This window comes from Astatotilapia calliptera, chromosome 12, assembly GCF_964374335.1.
Source record: "Astatotilapia calliptera chromosome 12, fAstCal68.1, whole genome shotgun sequence".
NCBI lineage: Eukaryota > Metazoa > Chordata > Actinopteri > Cichliformes > Cichlidae > Astatotilapia > Astatotilapia calliptera.
Genome location: NC_137433.1, coordinates 12,609,496 through 12,629,360, shown reverse-complemented (window position 1 = coordinate 12,629,360; position 19,865 = coordinate 12,609,496). Strand labels below are relative to the sequence as shown.

Below are 19,865 nucleotides of genomic sequence, written 5' to 3'. Positions count from 1 at the left end.
AGTGGATAACCATTTGTGTGTTGTTACCTGGTCCTGACTCTCCTTGTGTGTCACTGTTGCAGAAAAGCCCCCAGCATTCTCTCCACACAGTGAAGCTAAGAAGCAGGCGCTCGGCCCTGATGACCCGAGGACCTCTAACTTGGGGCGCTCAGTTCTATCCCCTTACCCTGTGTCCCCACGAGACATGTCCAAGAGCACTCATGACCAGCACCTGATCCACTTCAACTGTGAGCATTCTCTTTACATCAGTGGTCGCCAATCCCCGGGCCTCGGACCGGGACCGGTACCGGTACCGGTCCGTGAATCGTTTGGTACCGGGCCGCGAGAGTTGAGGCTCAGGTCTGAAATGTATGGTTTTCAGGGTTTTTATCGGTTTTCAGCATTATTTTGTTATTGTTTTTATCGTTAACTCAGTTTTCCTGGGTCTTTTCACGTGTGTTATGAATAAATCTTCTTTTTTTCGGTACTGGTACTAAGTTTTTTTTGTTGTATTTATCCGCGACACCTTAAAGGCCGGTCCGTGAAAATATTGTCGGGCATAAACCGGTCCGTGGCGCAAAAAAGGTTGGGGACCGCTGCTTTACATAATCTTTTATCTGTACTGTGAGAACATTTAGCAAATCCATGTCTACTTAACTTGCTTTTTTAAGCCTTTGTCTAAAGATCACTTGCTCAAATCTCATTCTCACAATCTCATCCATCTGCCAGCGTTCCAGCCATCAGGCCACCCCTCACTGCCGCAGGACAGCGGAAGGCTAGCAGCAGTGAGACCGCTCACAATGCCAGAGCCTCCACCTCTCATTTCCTCCTCCAAGCCAGGAGGCTCTATCACACAGGTACAGCACCACACCAATAACATTAAGTAGACATAGTTTGAGAGTAGAAATCATGTAATTGTTTTGATCAGTGATCCTACATATTGTTCTTATGACCATGTACATTTTTTTTTAATTAAATAAACAGGGCACACCAGTACAGCTGCACAGCCCAGCTCATGGGTTGGACCATGGGAAGATGCCCTCCGCACCGATGGGGGTGCCTTGGATGGATCAGAGGAAAGGGGGTGAGTAAATCTGGCTGAGGGGATTGATACTCTCTCATTATTGTGCCCTGCCCCTCTCAGCAAGGTCTGTCTTCAAAATGAGATTTTACTTTCAATGAGACTTTTACCTGGATAAATAAAGGATAATAAAATTGTCCCTATTCATTTTGTTCTCTTTTCTCTCTGTAATCTAATATATAGCAGGTGGTTTTCCAATAGTAAAGCAGGAACAGCTGTCCCCTCACAGCTCGTCCTCCCAAGCTGATAACCTGTCAGCCCAAGGGCCATCTCATGATAGTGCTGCTGGACGTGGTGGGTGCTCTGTCTTTTCCCACTGTTTTACTGCCATACTGATTACAAGCAATAAGCCACAGATTCTGAACAAAGTCAAATCATGACTTGCTTTTTATTCCAACACACCAAATTGGAGTGACTTTTCTAAATGTACTGAATGTAACCTAGGCTAGACTTTCAATCTCTCTCTGTCTGGTCATTCATCTATCTGTTTATTATAAAGTCGGTGGGTAGTTGAGTTCACTGATGTTGGGAAAATGTGAAGATTGAGAGAAACTGCCCAAATCTGTATGTGCAGAAGTGATTGTACTCGGTGATGCTTCAACTTTTTCTTTTCGGGTGGTCTTGCAAAACAGTTTCAAATATTTATTTCCAGTTAAATGCATTCCTCTTTTTTACTCTTAATGTGACTTTACATGTTGGATTATAGTGACAGCTGTCTCTCTCTTACTGTCCTTAAAGCGTCTATTTCAGCTGTTCAGGGGGGTAGTATCACTAAAGGCATCCCAGGGACCAGACTGCATCCTGATTCCCCAATTCCCTATCGAGGCGGCTCCATTACTCAGGTGAGTGCTGACCGCTGAAGTAGTCCTTGTAATATAGCTGCTATACTGGAGTTAAAAATGCTCCAGTATAAAGTTCAAAATTGGTACAAAAGTGGAGAGACAAACTCTATTCAGAAAATAACAACAGGCTTATTTGTATTTTCCAAAGAATTTTACTCATGTAAAGGTTCTTGTTGTTTCCACTGAAAATACTCATAGGCTGTTGGTTTGATGATGTAACCTACAGATAATCCCTGACCACTGTTACAACTCTCGTTGCAACAGTCTCCCATATGTACAGTTTGTTGGGTGGGGCAATCCTCGTGTTTGTTAATAATATTCTGCTGACTCTGTTCTAGTTTGAGTTGTGCATTACAACACAACTGGAAAACTGTTCTCTTCCCCTTTTCGAGGAACCTCCGAGCAACCTTTCAAATTCACTGAACACGCTTATAAATAATTCCCCAGTATGCAGGTTTAGAAGTGACCTGCTTTTGTTTGACATCATAACTAGCACGTACGGCTAGGATCTAAATCAAATCAGTTTCTTAAGTCAAGCTTAAAAGTTCATTTTTGTTCCTAGGTGAAGATATAAGGAGAGTGCTTTTCAAGCGGCGCTACTCCTGTGCAGTCCTCCAAAATCTCAATTGCACATTGCTCGACATAGATGACACTGTGCATTGGTTGAATGCCGATTTGTTAATAAACAGGCTGGGAAAGGGAAAGGAGTGACAGCAGAGATCTCGAGAAAATCAAAGATAGGGGGAAAAAAATACAACATGAAAAGCAAAGACGGCTTCTGCAGGAGTCTTTGTATGTTAAAACTTTGCTCTTCCTTCTGACTGATGGGCCAACAACAGCCCACGGTCTTGTTATGTCACACATTTTTGACACTGCCTCCACCTAGCAAGGTGCATGCTGGCTCCAACTCAATTCCAACCACATGATTGATGTCATTGACCCTTTCGTGTTATATCTCAAAACATGAATTGGCTTTTATTGACTTTAACCTCCTAGGATCTGGTGTCCACATATGTGGCCATCACATTTTGGGTTATTTAGACCAAAATACTGAATTTTGCTCTACAAGGGCCTGATTATCCACTTATGAGGACATTATACTGCTACTGTTCTATCAAGATTTTAAACGAATATTCTTAAAAACAAAAATAAGGCAAAAAAAAAAAAATCTGGTAATTCTTTGTTTTTACATTCATCGGGCTCCAATATGTCCAAATATCAATGAAAAATTAAAAAAGCATGTAGTGGAAGAGTTTGGGTCTTAGGAGGTTAATATTGACCATGTCTCATATTTCTGTAGGGGAGAATTTTTTTGCAATAATTATCTTTATTGTTTTATTGCCCAGCCCTAGCTCACCATTTCCCCTTGTAATACTGAACTGAAACTAACACTGTTAAATTAAGTCAAGGTTCATAGTGACAGCAGCATGTACAGCTCATACACTGACGGGCCACGCATTGTTAGCAGTACTTCATTGGTTCATTTTGATGCCATCACTGGTTTCTGCTCATAACGTTGAAGGCTTTATCTCTTTATACCTGCCACAGTCAATTTTAGCAGCCTTCATGCGTCTGAGCTTTGTCCTTTTGATGGAAACGAGAGCAGCAGAGCTGGTTAGAGGTCATAAGGCTGGTGGATTTCCGTGGTGCTGTGACATAACTGCAGCTCTGGGTGGCCCCGTCACCTTAGCAACAGGTACACAATGTACCGCATCTGTTCCCTCTTTACTTTATCTATTTACTCTAGGCGCGGGCAAAACCAGTCATTGATATGCCCACTGTAATATCATATCCAGCTGCCATACTGGCTTCTATCTGCTGTTGTGGATTAGTAAAAGGAGAGATGGCTGAAAGTGTAACATCTCCATTGTTAGAGGGATACCTTTTTAGTGTGCAGGCTACTGTTCAGTGCACGAATCCATATAGCATTGATGCCTCTTCTTAAAGGGTAGGTGCGGGTAACTTAAGTCAGCGCCATCTGATCCTATAATAAGAAACCATGCTAGTCTGGCCTCGTCCTTCCTCAGTGTCTTCTTGGAAAAGCTGCAAGCAACACAGTAACAATGTTCCCTAAGCTACTACTTTTCATGTCCACTTTAGTGACGTGACTCAAGTTGTGTGAGTGGGTTCACTTGATGATTCCTCTGAAATGTTTAACCTCAAGCTGTACTTATTTTTAACTTAGTGTTTTCCTTCTTTGACATAGTTGAGTCTGATTAGACTCAAGAACAGTCAGCTTAAATTTCCATAGATGTTTGTTCACTTGTTTTTCTTGTTGTTTTTAATTAGTGGAGTAATTGTAAATAACAGTTTAACACTCGTGATATAAAGTTTGTCATTTCCGTAACATTTTTTGTTATGACGTTGGCACTGTTTAGTTTTACCGAAATGAGGATTGTTAACCAAGTCTGCTTGTAGTCAAGGTTGTCTGCTGTCAGGCTTCACTGTCATTTGTATATCAAAATCCTAATCAGACTTCTTTTTTTTTTTGATTCTCTGTTACAACACACTGATGGTACAAAGTACAGGTCTCATTTCTTCTTTTTGTTTTCCACAGGGGACGCCGGCTGATTCGCTTTATAAGGGAACCATAGCGCGACTAATGACTGAGGACAGTGCCAGCCGAGTTGAGAGGGAGCGCGATGAGGCCCTGTCTAAAGGACATGTGCTCTATGAGGGCATTAGTGGGCACATTCTTACATATGATCGTAAGTAGCACTTGGCCGTATTGTCCTACTTTTTGCTGTGTTGCTTTTAGTTAATCTTAGAAATAATATTGATTCAAATTGCACATACCTTAAGAAATACTGTCAGTATATTTACTGAGATCTTTGTCATTTATAGGCTCAGCATCCCAGACTCCTAAAGATGAGGGCCGAGGTGGAGGGCAGTCTGGGGAAATCCTGGGCCTCAAGCGTCCTTATGATGTAATGGAAGGAGGCATCTCGAGGGGACTGCCTATGAGGGAATCGTTGTCTGCTGCCAACTGTGAAGGTAACAGATGACATATAGAGGTTTGACTTTGATTGTTTATGAAATAACTCACCATAGTCTTACACCTTACCATTCCCTCCTTGGTCCCTCCACCTCAGGACTGATTGGACGAGCCATGCCTCATGATAGTGACAGTCCCCACCATGCCTCTTACAAGGACTCTCATCACATCCGTGGTTCCATCTCACAAGGTAGCAAGCGGTTTACTTCCAACGAGATTTTATTTTGAATTCTCATTTCATCCTGGTGAAGTACTTAAAAAATGTCCTCAAGCAGAACATACATTAAAGGAGAATGTTAATGTAGCCTGTGTTTTTGGCGACCCCAGAAAAGACTGATGCTGCTTTACCAGTCACCATTGGTTTTGTGATGGTGCATGGTTAAAGGCGTAACAGGTTATTGATTGATGTAGTCCGTGTTCTCATTTCATCTGACTCCACTCCCAGAGCTCCCTCCAGTGAACTGAAAGCCACATTTTTCTGTTGTTTCTTCCTTTACAAAGAAATGGATAGTGCTAGCTGACCTGAAGTTATTTGCCTAAAGAGCAGCAAATTAAGCAGATCTCGAACCCCAGATTATTCAGCTAAGCTTATAAAACCTTTGTGTCTGTCGCTCATGTTTCTTTATCCTTTGGCTCACGTATGGCTAAATTATGAAAAGAAATGAGAACACTAGGCTTCCTGCTCTTGTTTGAAGATCAATAATAGTCATATATTAAAATTTCAGGTATACCTCGTCATCTAGATCAGGATACCTACATGAGGAGGGAACCTAAACAGATGAAAAGAGAGAGCCCCCCACCTCGTGGGCCTGGCTCTTTGTCTGATTCTATGAAAGGCCGAGAGACCATAGTGAAGGAGGCTGGGCGCTCTATCCACCTCATTCCCAGGGAAGAGCTCCGACAGCCTGGAAAGGAGGGCATCATTGTACAGGTACACACTAAAGATAATGCTAATGACACGTGTAGAGACAATCAAACACTTCATGCTTGCTAACTGAGTTAATTCCCATTGTGGTCTCTGAAGGGATCGTCCATGAAGCAGGAGGTGGCTAGTTCAGGGAAACGTCATGATGTCCGCTCCATCATGGGCAGTCCCTACCACGGTACACAGTCACACCTGGAGATGCGTACTGAGAGAAGCCGATATGAAGACGCACCTAAAGGGCGCCCCAGTGCAGTGGTCAGTACAGCTAGTCCCATATCGCGCTCTTCTCCACTGACGCTGGGGTCAGAGCAGGGTGGCAAAGCCCATCACAGCCCAGTGGGCTACGATGATAAAGGAGCCTTAAGGACACCTTACCCTGGATCCTCACATCGTAGCTCCCCACTGTCCAGGGAGGCAGGTCAAAGGCAGCATGAGGGTAAGTATATCACATGCTAAAATGATTGAGAGTTTGTAATTTAAACGAAAAAAGAATCAAGAAGTATATGAAAATGCATAAATCGTGTATATGTGTGACAGGCATGTAAAAGAGTTGTTCTGTACTAAAAATTATTCTGTTTCCTATTAATTTTTTTTGTTTTTTATTTCCCCCACCAGTTTCCAGTAAGAATCTGACTCAGGAGCGTAAAGCCACACCAACCCCCAGAGAGATGACTACCACCAAATCACCACTTTCCACTCTTCCAGATCAGCAGACCCTGTTTCCGAGTCTGGGACATGAAATGTACCGTCACATTTCCTTAGCTTTTGATCCTGCTGCAATGGGTCGTAGTATCCCAATCGACTCAGGTACTGTGTCCATTATAGTGTGTACATGTTGCCCCCATCCTCATTAGAGAACAGTTTAATCATCTGCAAGGCATTTGTGTGATAATGTGATGAGAGTTTTACTCCAAGTTGAGTGACTTCCTGATAGATCATCTTCTTGTTTATACACAGCAGCATACTACTTGCATAGGCCCCTTGCTTCCGGCGCTCCATACTCTCCCCACTACCCCTACATCATCCGTGGCTTTCCTGACACCGCCGCCCTGGAGAACCGGCAGACGCTGCTCAACGACTATATCACTTCTCAGCAGATGCATCAGTGGCCCGCAGCTGCTGCCATGGCTGCACAGCGCTCATCTGACATCATGAGGGGCATTCCATCACGTGACCAGGCTGTCCCCCTGCCCTACCCTCCTCGGGGTAAGGGCAGTCACTAACTGAAAGTGCAGTCAAGTGTGCTGCACCTGCACTACGAATACAAATAGGAGTATGAAACAACAGCAGGGTGGTTGTTATTAATAGAAGCACCTGCAAGCCAAAATTTAATGTTAGTGCTGTTCATGCTCGGAGTTATTTAAATCAATTTGGTGGACAGTTTATTTATAGTCAGCTGATGTACAGTAATAAAGCAGCATTTGATTTTGTCATCACACTCTGTGGGAGAGTCTTATTGTCCTTTATTATGGCATTTTCCACGATTTTCCTACAAAAACAAATAAATATAATAGAAAAAAACTGAACTGCATTAGTGGTTGCTGAAAATTTGTCATGTAGGATGATTGAGGGAGCTGCCAGTCAGACTATTTTCCAATATAACGCATTGAAGGAACACATCTTGACTCATTTATTACTTTGTCTTAGAACACTAGAGCAGAATCTATTAAGGGTTTATGTTTTAGTAATTTGCTTCTGCTTTCCCATTTATCTGTCAGAAATATAGAATTTCACATAGTCAGTCCATCATTTCAGATTTAATAAATATAAATATCACATTCCCTCATAAAACATTTGCATGACTGTTGACAGCCTCTCATTATTTTTATGCCCTGTAATCAGCTGACCCTTCTCTGTCCTCTAGGGATCATCGATCTTTCTCAGGTATCACACATACTGGTCCCTCCCTCTCCAGGGACAGTGGATCGCATCCCTTACATCCCTGGGACGAGCACCGGCTTCCCTGGCAGACCTTACACCACCTCTCCCATCTCACCCGGTACAGTTAATTTCACTCAAGCAGACTCGCACAATAAATATGTTGCACTCTTTTTATTTCTAAAGTTCTCTTTCTCTCCCTTTTTTTGCATGTGCAGTTGGCTCCTCACACATGAGCAAAATGCAAGGCACGGCCTCATCTTTAGAGCGTGAAAGAGACCGTGAACGTGACAGGGAGCGGGAGCGTGAAAGTGAGAGGGAGCGGGAACGGGAAAAGGAGAGGGAGCGCGAACGGGACCGTCAGAGAGATCGGGAAAAGGAAAGGGAGCGCGAGAGGGACCGCGAAAGGCAAAGGGACCGGGAGAGAGAGAGGGATCGAGAGCGTGAGAGAGACAAGGGCGGCTCTATTGGAAATGTGGAGCATGCCCCCATCTGGCGACCAGGTGTGGAGAATATGGTGTTCTTCATTTTTATTTAAGTTACGAATCTAGTTTGGAATTTGCAAAGTTATACGAGTCTGTTTCTGCTACTTAGGTACAGAGCACAGCTTGTCAAGCAGCAGCAGCAGCGTAAGACCTGCGTCCCAGCCGCACAGCCACCAGCACTCCCCAGTGTCGCCTCGTACCCAGGAAAACGTCCAGCAGAGGCCAAGTGTCCTGCACACTGGGGGGAAAAGTCTTTCTGTCAACGAACACTCCGGCTCATCTGTGTTACGGTAAACTGAACTTTAACACAGAAAATTTGAATAAACAGATAAAAAGTTGTACGCGCTTTTTGTTTGTTTGTTTGTTTGTTTGTTTTTATAAATACAATTCGCTTTTTTTAAATGTGTTTGCTTTGTTAGGTCCATGCCCTCAGGGTCATCCCACTACCAAGCTTACCCTAGCCATCTCCAAAGGACAGGTGTGCTTTCTGAGGCCTACCCAACTGCCATGGATTTAAATGCACCCAAAGAGCAGAGTCGCGATGCAGGCAAAAACAGGGGAGGTCTACCCAAACATTTTCAGGACCAGCATGGCCCATCCAGTAAATCTGACCCCAAGCTGTCCAGCCCCAGCCCAGGTGGACTATACCCCGGGTCTTATACCTCTGCTTCAGGCCGTCCCCAGCACCTACTGCCTCTGCAGTCAGACAACCCTCCTGGCCGTGGAGAAAGCGGTACACCTAGTAGGGAAAAGACTCAAAACAAACAGATGTCCATTCAGGAACAAGAGCTCCGATCACTCGGTAAGACCACCATGACTGCGGCCAACTTCATAAACGCAATTATTATGCGTCAAATTTCTTGTGAAACGGGGATGCCAGAGATGGGCTCGCTTGTTGCCAGCAGCGCCACTAATGGTAAGACGCTCTGGATCCCAGGGGTCCCCCCTCATCACCCAGACCCACTCCCCCGTCAGTGTGTGGCCTATTGCACGCTGTGGTGGTTGGCATTATCAGATCAGCAGAATTCATTTACATTTTTGTTTCAATGCTGTAGTTTTTTTTTTTTTTGCCTTTTTTCCCAGTTTCTCCCTTTTATAGACTTAAAGTCCACCAAGGGTGCCCTCTGGAAAGCCTTACTTCTAGCTTTCCCAAATTGGACAATACTTGATTAGATTAAATTTTTAAAAGAATTTGGCGAGCTTGAATGAGTTTTGATAGTGTTTTTGTGAAAACTTGATTTTTCCAAGAAGATCCTAGGTGTCCTTTAAGGTAGCTAAAGCTGGTGGGACATTTAGGTTGAGCATCCTTTGCTGCTTATGTTCATTTTATTTCCTAAGAGGATGTGACTTGAATTTAACATGTGGCACCCTCCTCCCTGTCATTCGGCTGCTTACATTAAGAAAATATTTCACCACAGACAGTTAGATCATCAGAGTAGTATTTTTATACCCTCTGTTCAGTAAGACTGCTGTAATTCAAACATATGTAACTCAGATGAAAAAGAACATTGAAATAGAAAATTGGTCTGATAGTTTCATTAAACAGGAAAAGCATTACCATCCACCAAACTCACTCCCTGGGGTCCCAGAGTGCACCAGTGTTGCAGAGAAGGCAGGTGGGAAGGGGAAGTAACACAGCAAAGACTGGAGACACTTTCAGCGAATCAGGGGGAGGGGGTACTACAGCTTCTGGCCTTCCAAATCTGTGCATGTTCCTGTTTTACTGCTCACTGTAATCTATGCTGATTTATTTAGGTTTTCTTTTTTTTGGATGTTGCGAGCTAATGTACTCGAGAAGCATGCTTGTCAAAGCTGATGAGATGGTTGAGCTAGATGACAACACCAGGATGATGTTGTTCACAAAACAGTAGATGGATCCACAGAGAGAAATACAGGTGCTTATAAAGCTGCTGCTGAAATGAACCCAGTCTCTCATGTGTTTTCTAGCTAACAACAAAAGGCAGAGCTTGCTGTCCCCACAGGATCACTCATTCCCTCTCTGGGATTCACAGAGTCAATCCTGGTCCCCTCTTTCAACTTACATCATCCTCTGAAATGAATAATGTAGTGTAAGAGTTGTGTAAGAAAAACACGTAGCGAGATATGACACACAAAGGACACAAAGTCTTGAAATCCATGTGCTGTAGTGCTCTCGAGAGCTTACAGGGAGAATGTTTTAGACCCTCGACTGAATGGAGTTTCTGGAGTTAGGTTTTGTACTCTAGTATGATAGTAATAGCCTATTTCTATTCATAACATGCAGTACACACTTTTTAAGTCCCTCAAGTGATATAAAGGAGGATGTAAAAGTGTCTTTTTGAACTTCTTCATTTCAGTTACTGATGCAAAACCTGTCAATTTTAGCACCATTTCTGGTCAAAGATGAGTTTGCCAAGGCTGTATGCAAAGTGTGCACTGAAAATATCTTGAGACCTCTTCACACTTACTCATATTTAGATATATTTTCTTTTTCTTCTTCTTCTTTTATTTTTTCCAAAGCTTGCACCTTGAGCCTACAAAAGTCTGGATGAGTGTAGAGACATCTCAGGAAAAAAAATGCTTGTTTTCTTTAGGACATTCCAAAGGTTTGGAATTATGTCACCTTAACCTGAAAATCCAAACTAATTTTTAAAGTGTGTGTGTGTTTTCTGGATTCGACTCTTAGCTATGACACACGGTCTTTACCGTTCTCCATCTGAAGAGAGACTGTCTCCAGGCCAGCAGCCCCAGTCCCCTTGTGTCAAAGGCAGCCAAAGGGTGGTCACTCTGGCACAGCACATCAGCGTAAGCCCTCTCAACTACTGCATAAAATAATCTAATAATTAGAAGTGCTTTATAAAAGAAGTTGGCGTTTGTATTAAAGCAAATGCATGCATGTCGAATGTGTTTAGTTTTCTTTAGAGTAAAATAAAATCCTTACACACGGGTCTCCTGATAGAGTTTATCTCAGACAGTGTTGTGTAATGTCTGATGTTGATAATCTTCACCCAAACAGGAGGTGATAACTAAAGACTACAGGCAGAGCCAGCAGCAAAGCTACCACGGTTCTCCTGTCCTGGACTTGACCCGTCCACCCAGTGCCTCCCAGCCCCCTCCCACTTCACAGGAGTCTGCTCAGGGGACCCGCTATGCCGAGGGACCTGGTGGAGAACGCAACAGAGACCGGTAGGAATCTCTGTTGGGTGCAATTAGTGCATCTAACCTTTTGTCTTATCTTAAATAAGTGATAAAAAGATTTTTATGTCATAGAATATATGTAATGGATAATCAAAGTTATGATATTCATGCTGTTTTCCAGATCTCCACCTCAGCCTAAAACATCACCTGTCAGTGTTTCTATTGACGGCATCGAACCGGTGTCTCCTGCTGGAGCCAACTCTGAACCTGAAGTCCAGAGAGGAGCCTCCTACCCCAGCGAGCAGGGAGAGCAAGGGTAAGTTTGGATTTGGGTTGGAGCAGCAGCATGAAAATCAAGAGTCCGCTCCAAAAAGTCCATTATGAGCACAGTTTATTTACATTTAGCACCACTAATTAGATTATTTCACTGAGCAAATTCTGTAACACAATGTCAAAATTTAGGTCCTGGTCATGAAATAGTAACCCACTGTTTTGTGCTTGCATATATACTGTACCTGTCACATGTGTATGTGTAGTTTAGTCATGTTTAAAGGACAGTGACAGACTCTGACATTGGATTGTGGTTTCCGGAGTTTCTGCTCCAGATAACAGAGTTGCTTCTGGGTTAATAAACCTACTTTTTATTTTCTTCAGTCAGAGAAATAGGAAACTTTAATGATTGCGTATCTGTTTGGCAGCCTTGTTGCACTGAAAAAGTTTTTACAACCGAAGTGGGTGGCATGATTGTCACGTAATCCTCTGGGCCATAAATTGTGATTGCCAGGTTTCAGCATTTATTAACAACTGATTGTGCTGTGTTTCATCTCTGAGGTAGGAGAAAGGAGGAGCTTTAACGTCAATAAAGAGCATCTGCTCCTTGATAAGGTGGCATGACCTGATGCCTTGAATGTAGCACTTTAACTGTTTAGGAAATTCTCAGTATAGAAGGCAGGTACCACAGCTGAGTACAAAAAATGTGGGCTTGTCGTCACAGCAGTGCACACCAGTAGATGGTTGGATAAATGAGTGTTTTTTTTGTTGTTGTTGTTGTTGTTGTGGAAGTTTTTTGCAATTTTAAAATGATGAAGCCCTTATATTTACATGTGTGCTTATTAAATTGTCTTGTCACAGGAGTCGGGTTAGTTTGTGTCTGTGTGCATGTTGACATCATAGTACTTTCTCTTCTACAGGATGGGTTCCCACTCTCCTCCAAATGCCTCCCAGCCTCCTGCCTTCTTCAGCAAACTGACTGAGAGCAACTCGGCTATTGTGAAATCAAAAAAACAGGAAATCATCAAGAAGATGATTTCAGTAGTGGGAAGTGAAACTGATTTCAGTAAGTCTGACATCAGGACTGGTCTTACCGAGTGCTCAGTAGTAAACAATGTTATTCTAATTTAAACGGAGCGTAAATAAGAAACCCTGTTTACACTTTCAGATGCTGGTCAGCCTGGAACAGAAATCTTCAATATGCCAGCATCTACAACTGCAGGTAATCATTTAAGCCACATTGCTATTAATAAACAGCAGAACAATGAGCGAACGTTTAGGCCGAGATACCCGTGCCTTCTTGATAATAATGGATCGGCAGCTTTACCTAAGAATTGCATAACTGGCATCATCAACAAACAAAAATAACTTTGCATTTTCATAAAGTCAAACATTCAAAATGCAACTTGCGCTTGATCTTCCTTTGTGTGGTTAATACAGGGTCTGCAAGAGGCAGATGCTACATGAGTGTGAAGTAAAATAAATGTAGAAAGAAATCAGTCATGTTGATATTGTTGACCAAGTGCAGAAATTTCATTTTAGCTCTGTTTTGTTTGAAAAACCGGTCTTTGTACTTACACAACTACACCACATTTGATTTAGGTTTAAGAAGATTGATGTCCACCACCTTGGCAGACTTTAATCTGTCATGGATCACAGCTATCAGCTGCTCACTGGGGAACAGTGCTAGCTGCATGTTTTCAAGTTCTGCTCAAGTGTGCTGCAGGTGCAGTGTAGGCTTGACTTGGTCTCCTACTTGTTAGATATGAGAAAATGTATGAGAGCATCTATACATGTTACCTTTACAGTTTAAATTCCTCCTACAGTCTCACCATCGGTGAGGAAGCGTTAGCTAACAATCCATTTCTGTGTGCAGACACAAAGCTCTGATTTGAATGCTAGCTTTGGCTAATTACCAACCACAGTACTTAAGACTGTATCAGCAAACTGTGCTCTTGGAGACTTGTACTGTTACGCAAAGTCAGTTTTGTGTACTTTGGCACATCACAACCGTGCAAGAGGCAGCCACGAAAGTTTGAAGACGTGCAGTTTAATGCACCGCTAGAATCAGTCAAAGATGGGTGTGGTTGGAATGGGCACATGTCTGAGAGCATTGTGGGTGGTGGTGGGCTCCATATCTCTGTGAGACGATCATCTTCTGCAGTTTTATGCTAGCCTGTGAATTCCTCTGTTGCTTAACTTGAATTTAAACACATAGTTTTCATATAACTGGGCTGACAATTATGACTCTGTTTACTGTTTCTGAAAGTGTTTAACAAAACAAACAAAAAAAATCCTGAGGGTTTTTTTTGTTTGCTTGTTTTTGCCATAGCTGCAGTTTGCAACTGAAACAGTAGTGGACTGAATGAATATGTATTTGCCGTAGTTTCCCTTTCAGAGCACAATATTTAGGAAGGAGATGATTTAAACTAACCACAGAAAACACTTTACTGCATCAATCTTTAATGCCAGGGGAGGAAAGCATGTCTTAGTTTGTGCCTGACATAGCTGTGATATATGACACTAGGAGTGCTAATTTATTTGGAATGCAAGTGGGAGATGTTGGCAGTATTGTAGGCACAGCTGGATTGTTCAAGAGTGTGTTGCCTTTGCTTTGGCTCGGTCCTGCAGAACGTTTAGACCTGATCCTCACACATTTCTGCTGTGTAAAAAGGCTGGTATCTTAATGTAACTGAGCCAAGCTTGAAGTGAGCTGTTAGGAGGAAAACATTACCTGATACAAGAAGTATACATGACAGAGATGTATTACAGGCAGCAAAGGTACTTTTAGCAGTAACAGAGTTCAGGTTTTGTCATATTTCTACAGAATTCAGTGCATAAAGAAAACCTTTAGTCAGCACACCTTCATGTATATATATACTCCTCTCTAGTAATCAGTCATAGGATATTCAGATTTTGCTGAACTCCAAACATTACCTGTCAGGTTGTGACAGAAGAGCACGCTTTTATATCAGGGCAAATATTTCTTCGGCTGTCGATCTCTGATCTAAATTGCCGTGCTGTTACTGAAGAGGAACACATTCTTGAAATCTGCGCTTATACTCTGTGTGCATTCCTCGCTCTCTCAGCCAGTCTTCTAGATTTTGCAAATCTATCACGAATTTAAAAGGATGCTTTGATTCTGGAGTAATTTTTTGCACTAATTTTGTTCTCTGAGTCAGTTTGGTTCCAAACAGTGCATCTCCTGCCATTTCCTAAATACATTTTTAAGGTTTTTTTTGTCTTTTAATCTTGAAGATAAAGAACAAGTTTTAGTAAGTCCATTAGAAATCTAAAACCAGGACAGAGTTGGAAATTGGCTTTAGTAAACGCTGAGTGGAGTTTTCTGGTTTCTCCACAGTCCTCTGCGCTTTTAAATTTAACAGGTGTTTTGCATAGTGGCCTACACCAAGGCTTTGATTGCTCTTTCAGTAACGAAGGTTCTTGTTGCCAGAACATTTATTTTTAACTTAACCTGGTTTCACTGCCTCTGCTGATGTGCTGTCTCTTTGTGTGTGTGTGTGTGTGTGTGTGTGTGTGTGTGTGTGTGTGTGTGTGTGTGTGTGTGTGTGTGTGTGTGTGTGTGTGTGTGTGTGTGTGTGTGTGTGTGTGTGTGTGTGTGTGTGTGTGCGCGCGCGCGCGCGGAGAAGAGGCTGCAGCTCAACCATTTTTAAAAAATTTTTATTTATTCACTCAACGCTACATCTGTAACTGAATTTAAGTACAAGTGTGAAACACTCAGGCTGGTGTATACCAACAAGTAGAAATCCTGTATTTTTTGATATCTTACTCTATTCACTGCTGATGCTCTTCGTCCTCCCTAACAGCGTTTTTACATATTTTTTTACTTTTCTGACCATTTTGCATCTCACTGTTGTGATTTTCGGCCAACTATTAACCTTTATAATGATCTCTTCTTTCACAGTACCTGTAAACATCCGCCAAAACCCAGCCCCAGAAACGCCTGGAAACTCAATAGGCCTGGAGGCCATTATAAGAAAGGCTTTGATGGGCAATTATGATCAATCTGAGGAGCGCTCTCCATCCAACGCTGCTACCCCGCTGAGCTCCGGTTTGTCTGCAGAGGGGCGAGTTGAAGACTCTTTGTCACAAGGTGCCAACACTTAAGAAACCTTCATACGTTATCTGGTTTGGATTTGAATCCAAAGGTTCAAATTTTACACCTACACTATATTTTTATAGAATTTGCATCCGTGCCATCTGATCAATGGCACCTTGCACTGTCCTTGTATCATGTTACCTAATGTTTGGCATATATATGGAAATCTCTGTGGCCAGCATTTCTATTTATGGAGTGGTGTTTCTACTTAAACAGATGTCTCCATTTTAACAATTGGTCTAACATGCTTCTCATCTATAGTAATAAATATTATCAGTTAGCTGAATTATATGATCTGTTGTGCAACCGTACCGAAGTGTATTTTTGGGTTAAAGCAAGTTTTAAGTCATAAAGGAAGCACTATGGAGTTCTCTGTTTGTTGCCTAAAAGTTACGAAATCAACTGGCTGATTCAGCATACACATCACACATGTCGATGCTCTTGTCATTATCAATACACTGATTGCAACCCAAGAATAGAGCAGCGGTGCTTGGTAATTTTCCTGAAATGACACGGTTTAGCTCTGTCTGTAATCTTGTTTACATTGATTAAACCTGCTCCTGAGTACGTTAGGCGTTACTGATGTGTTGCTGTGACAAACAGAACCATACACGTAAACATTAATGTTGGAAGCTATAGTTTATGTGGCCAAAGGTGGCTCAGAATAAGCATCTTTAAACGGAGTATACTGTAGACTCAGATCGGCGCTTGATCTCCTTTGTTTGCAGGAGGCACAAAGTCCTCGAAGGGTAGTGGACGCTCTAATGGGCGCAAGGCAAAGTCTCCAGGACCAGGGCTTTCAGGAGGTGAGAGACCTTCCTCAGTGTCCTCGGTCCACTCAGAGGGAGACTGCAACAGGCGAACCCCGCTCACCAACCGTGTCTGGGAGGACCGGCCTTTGTCTGCAGGTATAAACCTTTGTGACACTGATTTCATATGAGATCCTGTAGGTGCAGTGTGAATACTTGCTAACAACTCTTTGGTTTTGCTCTCTGCAGGTTCAACACCAACTCCGTTTCCATGCAACCCGCTGATCATGCGTTACCCCAGCGGACCGATGCCTGCTCATTCACCCTCCTCTGGCCAACAAGGGAGCCAGGGACCAGGGTCCGGACCCGGACAGGGTCGCCCCTCCTGGGGGGAGGAGGAGCACAAACCTCTGCTTGTGTCTCAATACGAGACCCTGTCCGACAGCGAGTGACTGGAAACGGCAGATTAAACAGGACCTGCGTACGGTCACTCACCTCCACAAACACGGCATCCGCAGACCTTCCCACACCATTCCAACACGTATTTCCTCCATCAGTCATCGAGAATGGATCGCGTCCTCCTCTCATGCACCTGATATGCCAAACAGCGACGAAGTGGAGCACTGCTGCACCCCCCGTGCATGCATGTGTGCACGCACGTGTATGTATGTTTGCGCTTACATGTTATGCATTCACTCCAGGACTGCTCCAAAGGACAAATCACTTTTTCTTTTTTTTTTTCTTTTTTCTTCTTAATTTACTACTTTTCCTCACTGGCCTTATCGATATACACACATGGACCTCCACCCTTTGCGGGTATCCTGGTCTAATGTTTTTACACTTGTGTGGAGGGGACTGAGATTGTGTCGTTGGTCCGGTCAGGAGGCCGATGACTGCTGCTCTAGTGACAGATGATTTGACCTGAGAGCAGCGGCATGCACACGGATGACCCTCTCGTATTTCTTCATGGTGAACTCCAGGTGTACGTGGCTTGAGCACTGCTACCACTACAAGAACACAGGCGAGGGTGGACAGGAGGAGAATCGACGTGTTTGTTTTTTCCTTGGGTTTTTTTCTTTTTTGTTGGTTTTGTGTTTTTTTTTACTTTAAATTCTGTCAGTCCAGTCCTGTGTTTGGTGAGCTGAGACCTTTAGTACAATTTGATGGTGAACTTTTGATGGTGTCATTTTGTTGTAAGGATGTATCTTTTTTGCGGGGGGGGGGGGGCAGGCAGAGATTGTTATGTGGGTGGGTCATATCATTGGTTTACAGGGTAAACATGCTGTTCGTTGCTGATGTCGTCACATAGTGGGGAGGGCCCTGGAGAAAAGGCAAAGCCCTAGTTTGACTTCAGGAATCCATGTGCGGAGAGATGATTTGCCAGATGGATGGCACTGAGACAAGTGACACTCTCACTGTTTTTTTTTATTTTATTTTTTTTATATATATTAACCATGTCTGTGTTTGTTGAAACGGTTTTTTGGATATTAAGCACTTAGTTGTCAATCTGTTCACAATGGCATTTAAGAAATTGTTTCCTGTGTCAGGTGGGAAAAAATAATGGACCCAAGAACTGCGTAGAAAATCCCACTGTGGAGGTCTCCTTCAACATCTGCTCATTTTGTTCTTTGGTCTTGCCACCTCTATTGTGTAGCTCCCCCGCACTCAAAGCGACAATCACATTTCGGTGATCGATGACTTAAGCCGCTTCGAGCCAGTTTGCAGACCAAACTTAAAGCTGCTTAAAGGCGAATTCCACAGCATCACTCGAGTTTCCTTGCATTAAAAAAGTTGACTTTAAAGAATTAAAAAAGAAGCCATCCTTCTATGACTCTTGGTCCATGGCAGTGTCGGGTTCCTCTGGCCTGCTAGAATCCCGATCTGACCTCTGACCTTTTGCTGCCCAGAAGAGGCACTGAGACTCGACTCCTCATCCAGGCAGATTTTGTACAGTTATGAGATATTCTTAGTGTTAAGTGCCATTTATTTTACAATATACAGTACTCAAGTGACGCACAATTTTTCTTTTTAGCCCCCACATGCCGGGATTTATACTGTCCACACAGGGAAATGTAAAACAAGAAACAAACAAATAAATAAACAAATGAAACATCTTTTTTGCCTCCCTTCCCAATCCATCACTGCCTTAGCTTTTAAATGTTTCACTCATTCGATTTGTACACTAAACAAGACAAAACTGTGTCAAACGACTGCTTACCTGGGCCTGCATCAGACGCTTTCTTAAACAACAGACCTATGACAAATTAATTCAAGTGTACTTCATTGCAGCTCCTGAGTTTGTACGAGTCAGAGGAGGTGGAGGGGCGAGGCGTTCAGAAGCATCCTGGTAGTTTTTACACGACGATTTCTCACAATTTTAGCACATTTTCGTGCAGCGTTTTAAAGGTCACCCTAACTCTGTAAATTGATGTGAAAAGCTTCTGTTTTTCCTTCCCTGCCTGGGACTGGGAAGCAGCGGCAGTAAGCTCGTAATACTCGCAACACAAACATGACTGTTATAGGACTACCTCCTCTCCCTCCTTCATCCTACCTTGTTGACGGTGAAGCATCTAGCTGGCCTTACCTGCAAAAAGCTCATCTCAGCTGTGTTTGAGGTCTCTTTCTTTTCTTTCTTTTAGTTTTTATTTTAAAGTTTTTTTTCTGTCAAGACTGATGGATGGTTTATTTGATCAGGCACGGCAGAAACAGTTTCTGCGTGTATATCACTTATCCACTGATGAAATTTAAGAATGTGACGCTAAACAGACTAAGCCATATCCAGCTGTTCCCTGACTAATATGTTTTTTTGTTTTTTTAAGTATACTAAAAATGAATTTTAACATGTATCCAGTTTGTTTTTTGTTCTCACTGTTTGTTCAGTGCACGCCTGTTTCATTTGGAAACCAGATTAATCATTCAAACCTAAAAGGACAAAGGTGATTGCTGATGGTGTTCCCTGGACTGTCCAGTGGGGGGGGGGTGGGATAGGGAGGGGTGGGGGATTGACAAACAACACATTGTTCAACCATTTTGTGCATTTTTTTTTTTATTATAACCCACTGTATAATAGCAAGGATTGTATATACAACTGAAGAGATGTAAATATTTATGTGGCTTGCTTCAAGGTTGGTATTACAAGAAAAGAAAGAAGACATATTCACATGGTTAAATTCTACATGCCCACCAGCAAGCTTTGTGGATAGCAGTGTAAAAATGAAAAACAAAAGAGACACTGCCTTAATGTTTAAATAAAAAGCTTATTGCCATTCATGGTCTCAGTCTTGTTATTTATTGGCAGGGGCTTTGATTGAGGGGCTGCCATTTTCCATTTGTACTTATTACTGGAGCCTAAAGTAATGGCGGTTGATTTACAGCAGGGGGCGGTACAAGCAAATATTTCAGTTGCATGTTGAATGTCTTGTTG

At 42.7% G+C, this 19,865-nt stretch overlaps 1 protein-coding gene across 3 annotated transcripts in view; it reads left to right on the top strand.

Moving 5' to 3' along the window:
- ncor2 (nuclear receptor corepressor 2) overlaps window positions 1-18,555 on the top strand; it is a 95,080-nt gene extending 76,525 nt beyond the window's left edge. Inside the window, exons 23-46 of one of the 3 annotated variants that reach the window (XM_026187576.2) lie at window positions 63-227; window positions 709-836; window positions 964-1,063; window positions 1,247-1,354; window positions 1,799-1,902; window positions 4,460-4,610; window positions 4,747-4,896; window positions 4,995-5,087; window positions 5,623-5,828; window positions 5,922-6,258; window positions 6,438-6,629; window positions 6,780-7,028; window positions 7,687-7,821; window positions 7,919-8,203; window positions 8,295-8,475; window positions 8,605-8,987; window positions 10,851-10,969; window positions 11,181-11,350; window positions 11,484-11,618; window positions 12,493-12,638; window positions 12,741-12,794; window positions 15,498-15,686; window positions 16,421-16,600; window positions 16,691-18,555. In XM_026187576.2, the coding sequence (XP_026043361.2) occupies window positions 63-227; window positions 709-836; window positions 964-1,063; window positions 1,247-1,354; window positions 1,799-1,902; window positions 4,460-4,610; window positions 4,747-4,896; window positions 4,995-5,087; window positions 5,623-5,828; window positions 5,922-6,258; window positions 6,438-6,629; window positions 6,780-7,028; window positions 7,687-7,821; window positions 7,919-8,203; window positions 8,295-8,475; window positions 8,605-8,987; window positions 10,851-10,969; window positions 11,181-11,350; window positions 11,484-11,618; window positions 12,493-12,638; window positions 12,741-12,794; window positions 15,498-15,686; window positions 16,421-16,600; window positions 16,691-16,893 (4,163 nt within the window). In that variant the 3' untranslated portion in view covers window positions 16,894-18,555. Of the gene's footprint in view, window positions 1-62; window positions 228-708; window positions 837-963; window positions 1,064-1,243; window positions 1,355-1,798; window positions 1,903-4,459; window positions 4,611-4,746; window positions 4,897-4,994; window positions 5,088-5,622; window positions 5,829-5,921; window positions 6,259-6,437; window positions 6,630-6,779; window positions 7,029-7,686; window positions 7,822-7,918; window positions 8,204-8,294; window positions 8,476-8,604; window positions 8,988-10,850; window positions 10,970-11,180; window positions 11,351-11,483; window positions 11,619-12,492; window positions 12,639-12,740; window positions 12,795-15,497; window positions 15,687-16,420; window positions 16,601-16,690 lie in introns of all 3 variants that reach the window. The other 2 variants (XM_026187575.2, XM_026187574.2) reach the window with 2 other exon arrangements.
- Window positions 18,556-19,865: the final 1,310 nt, after the last annotated feature.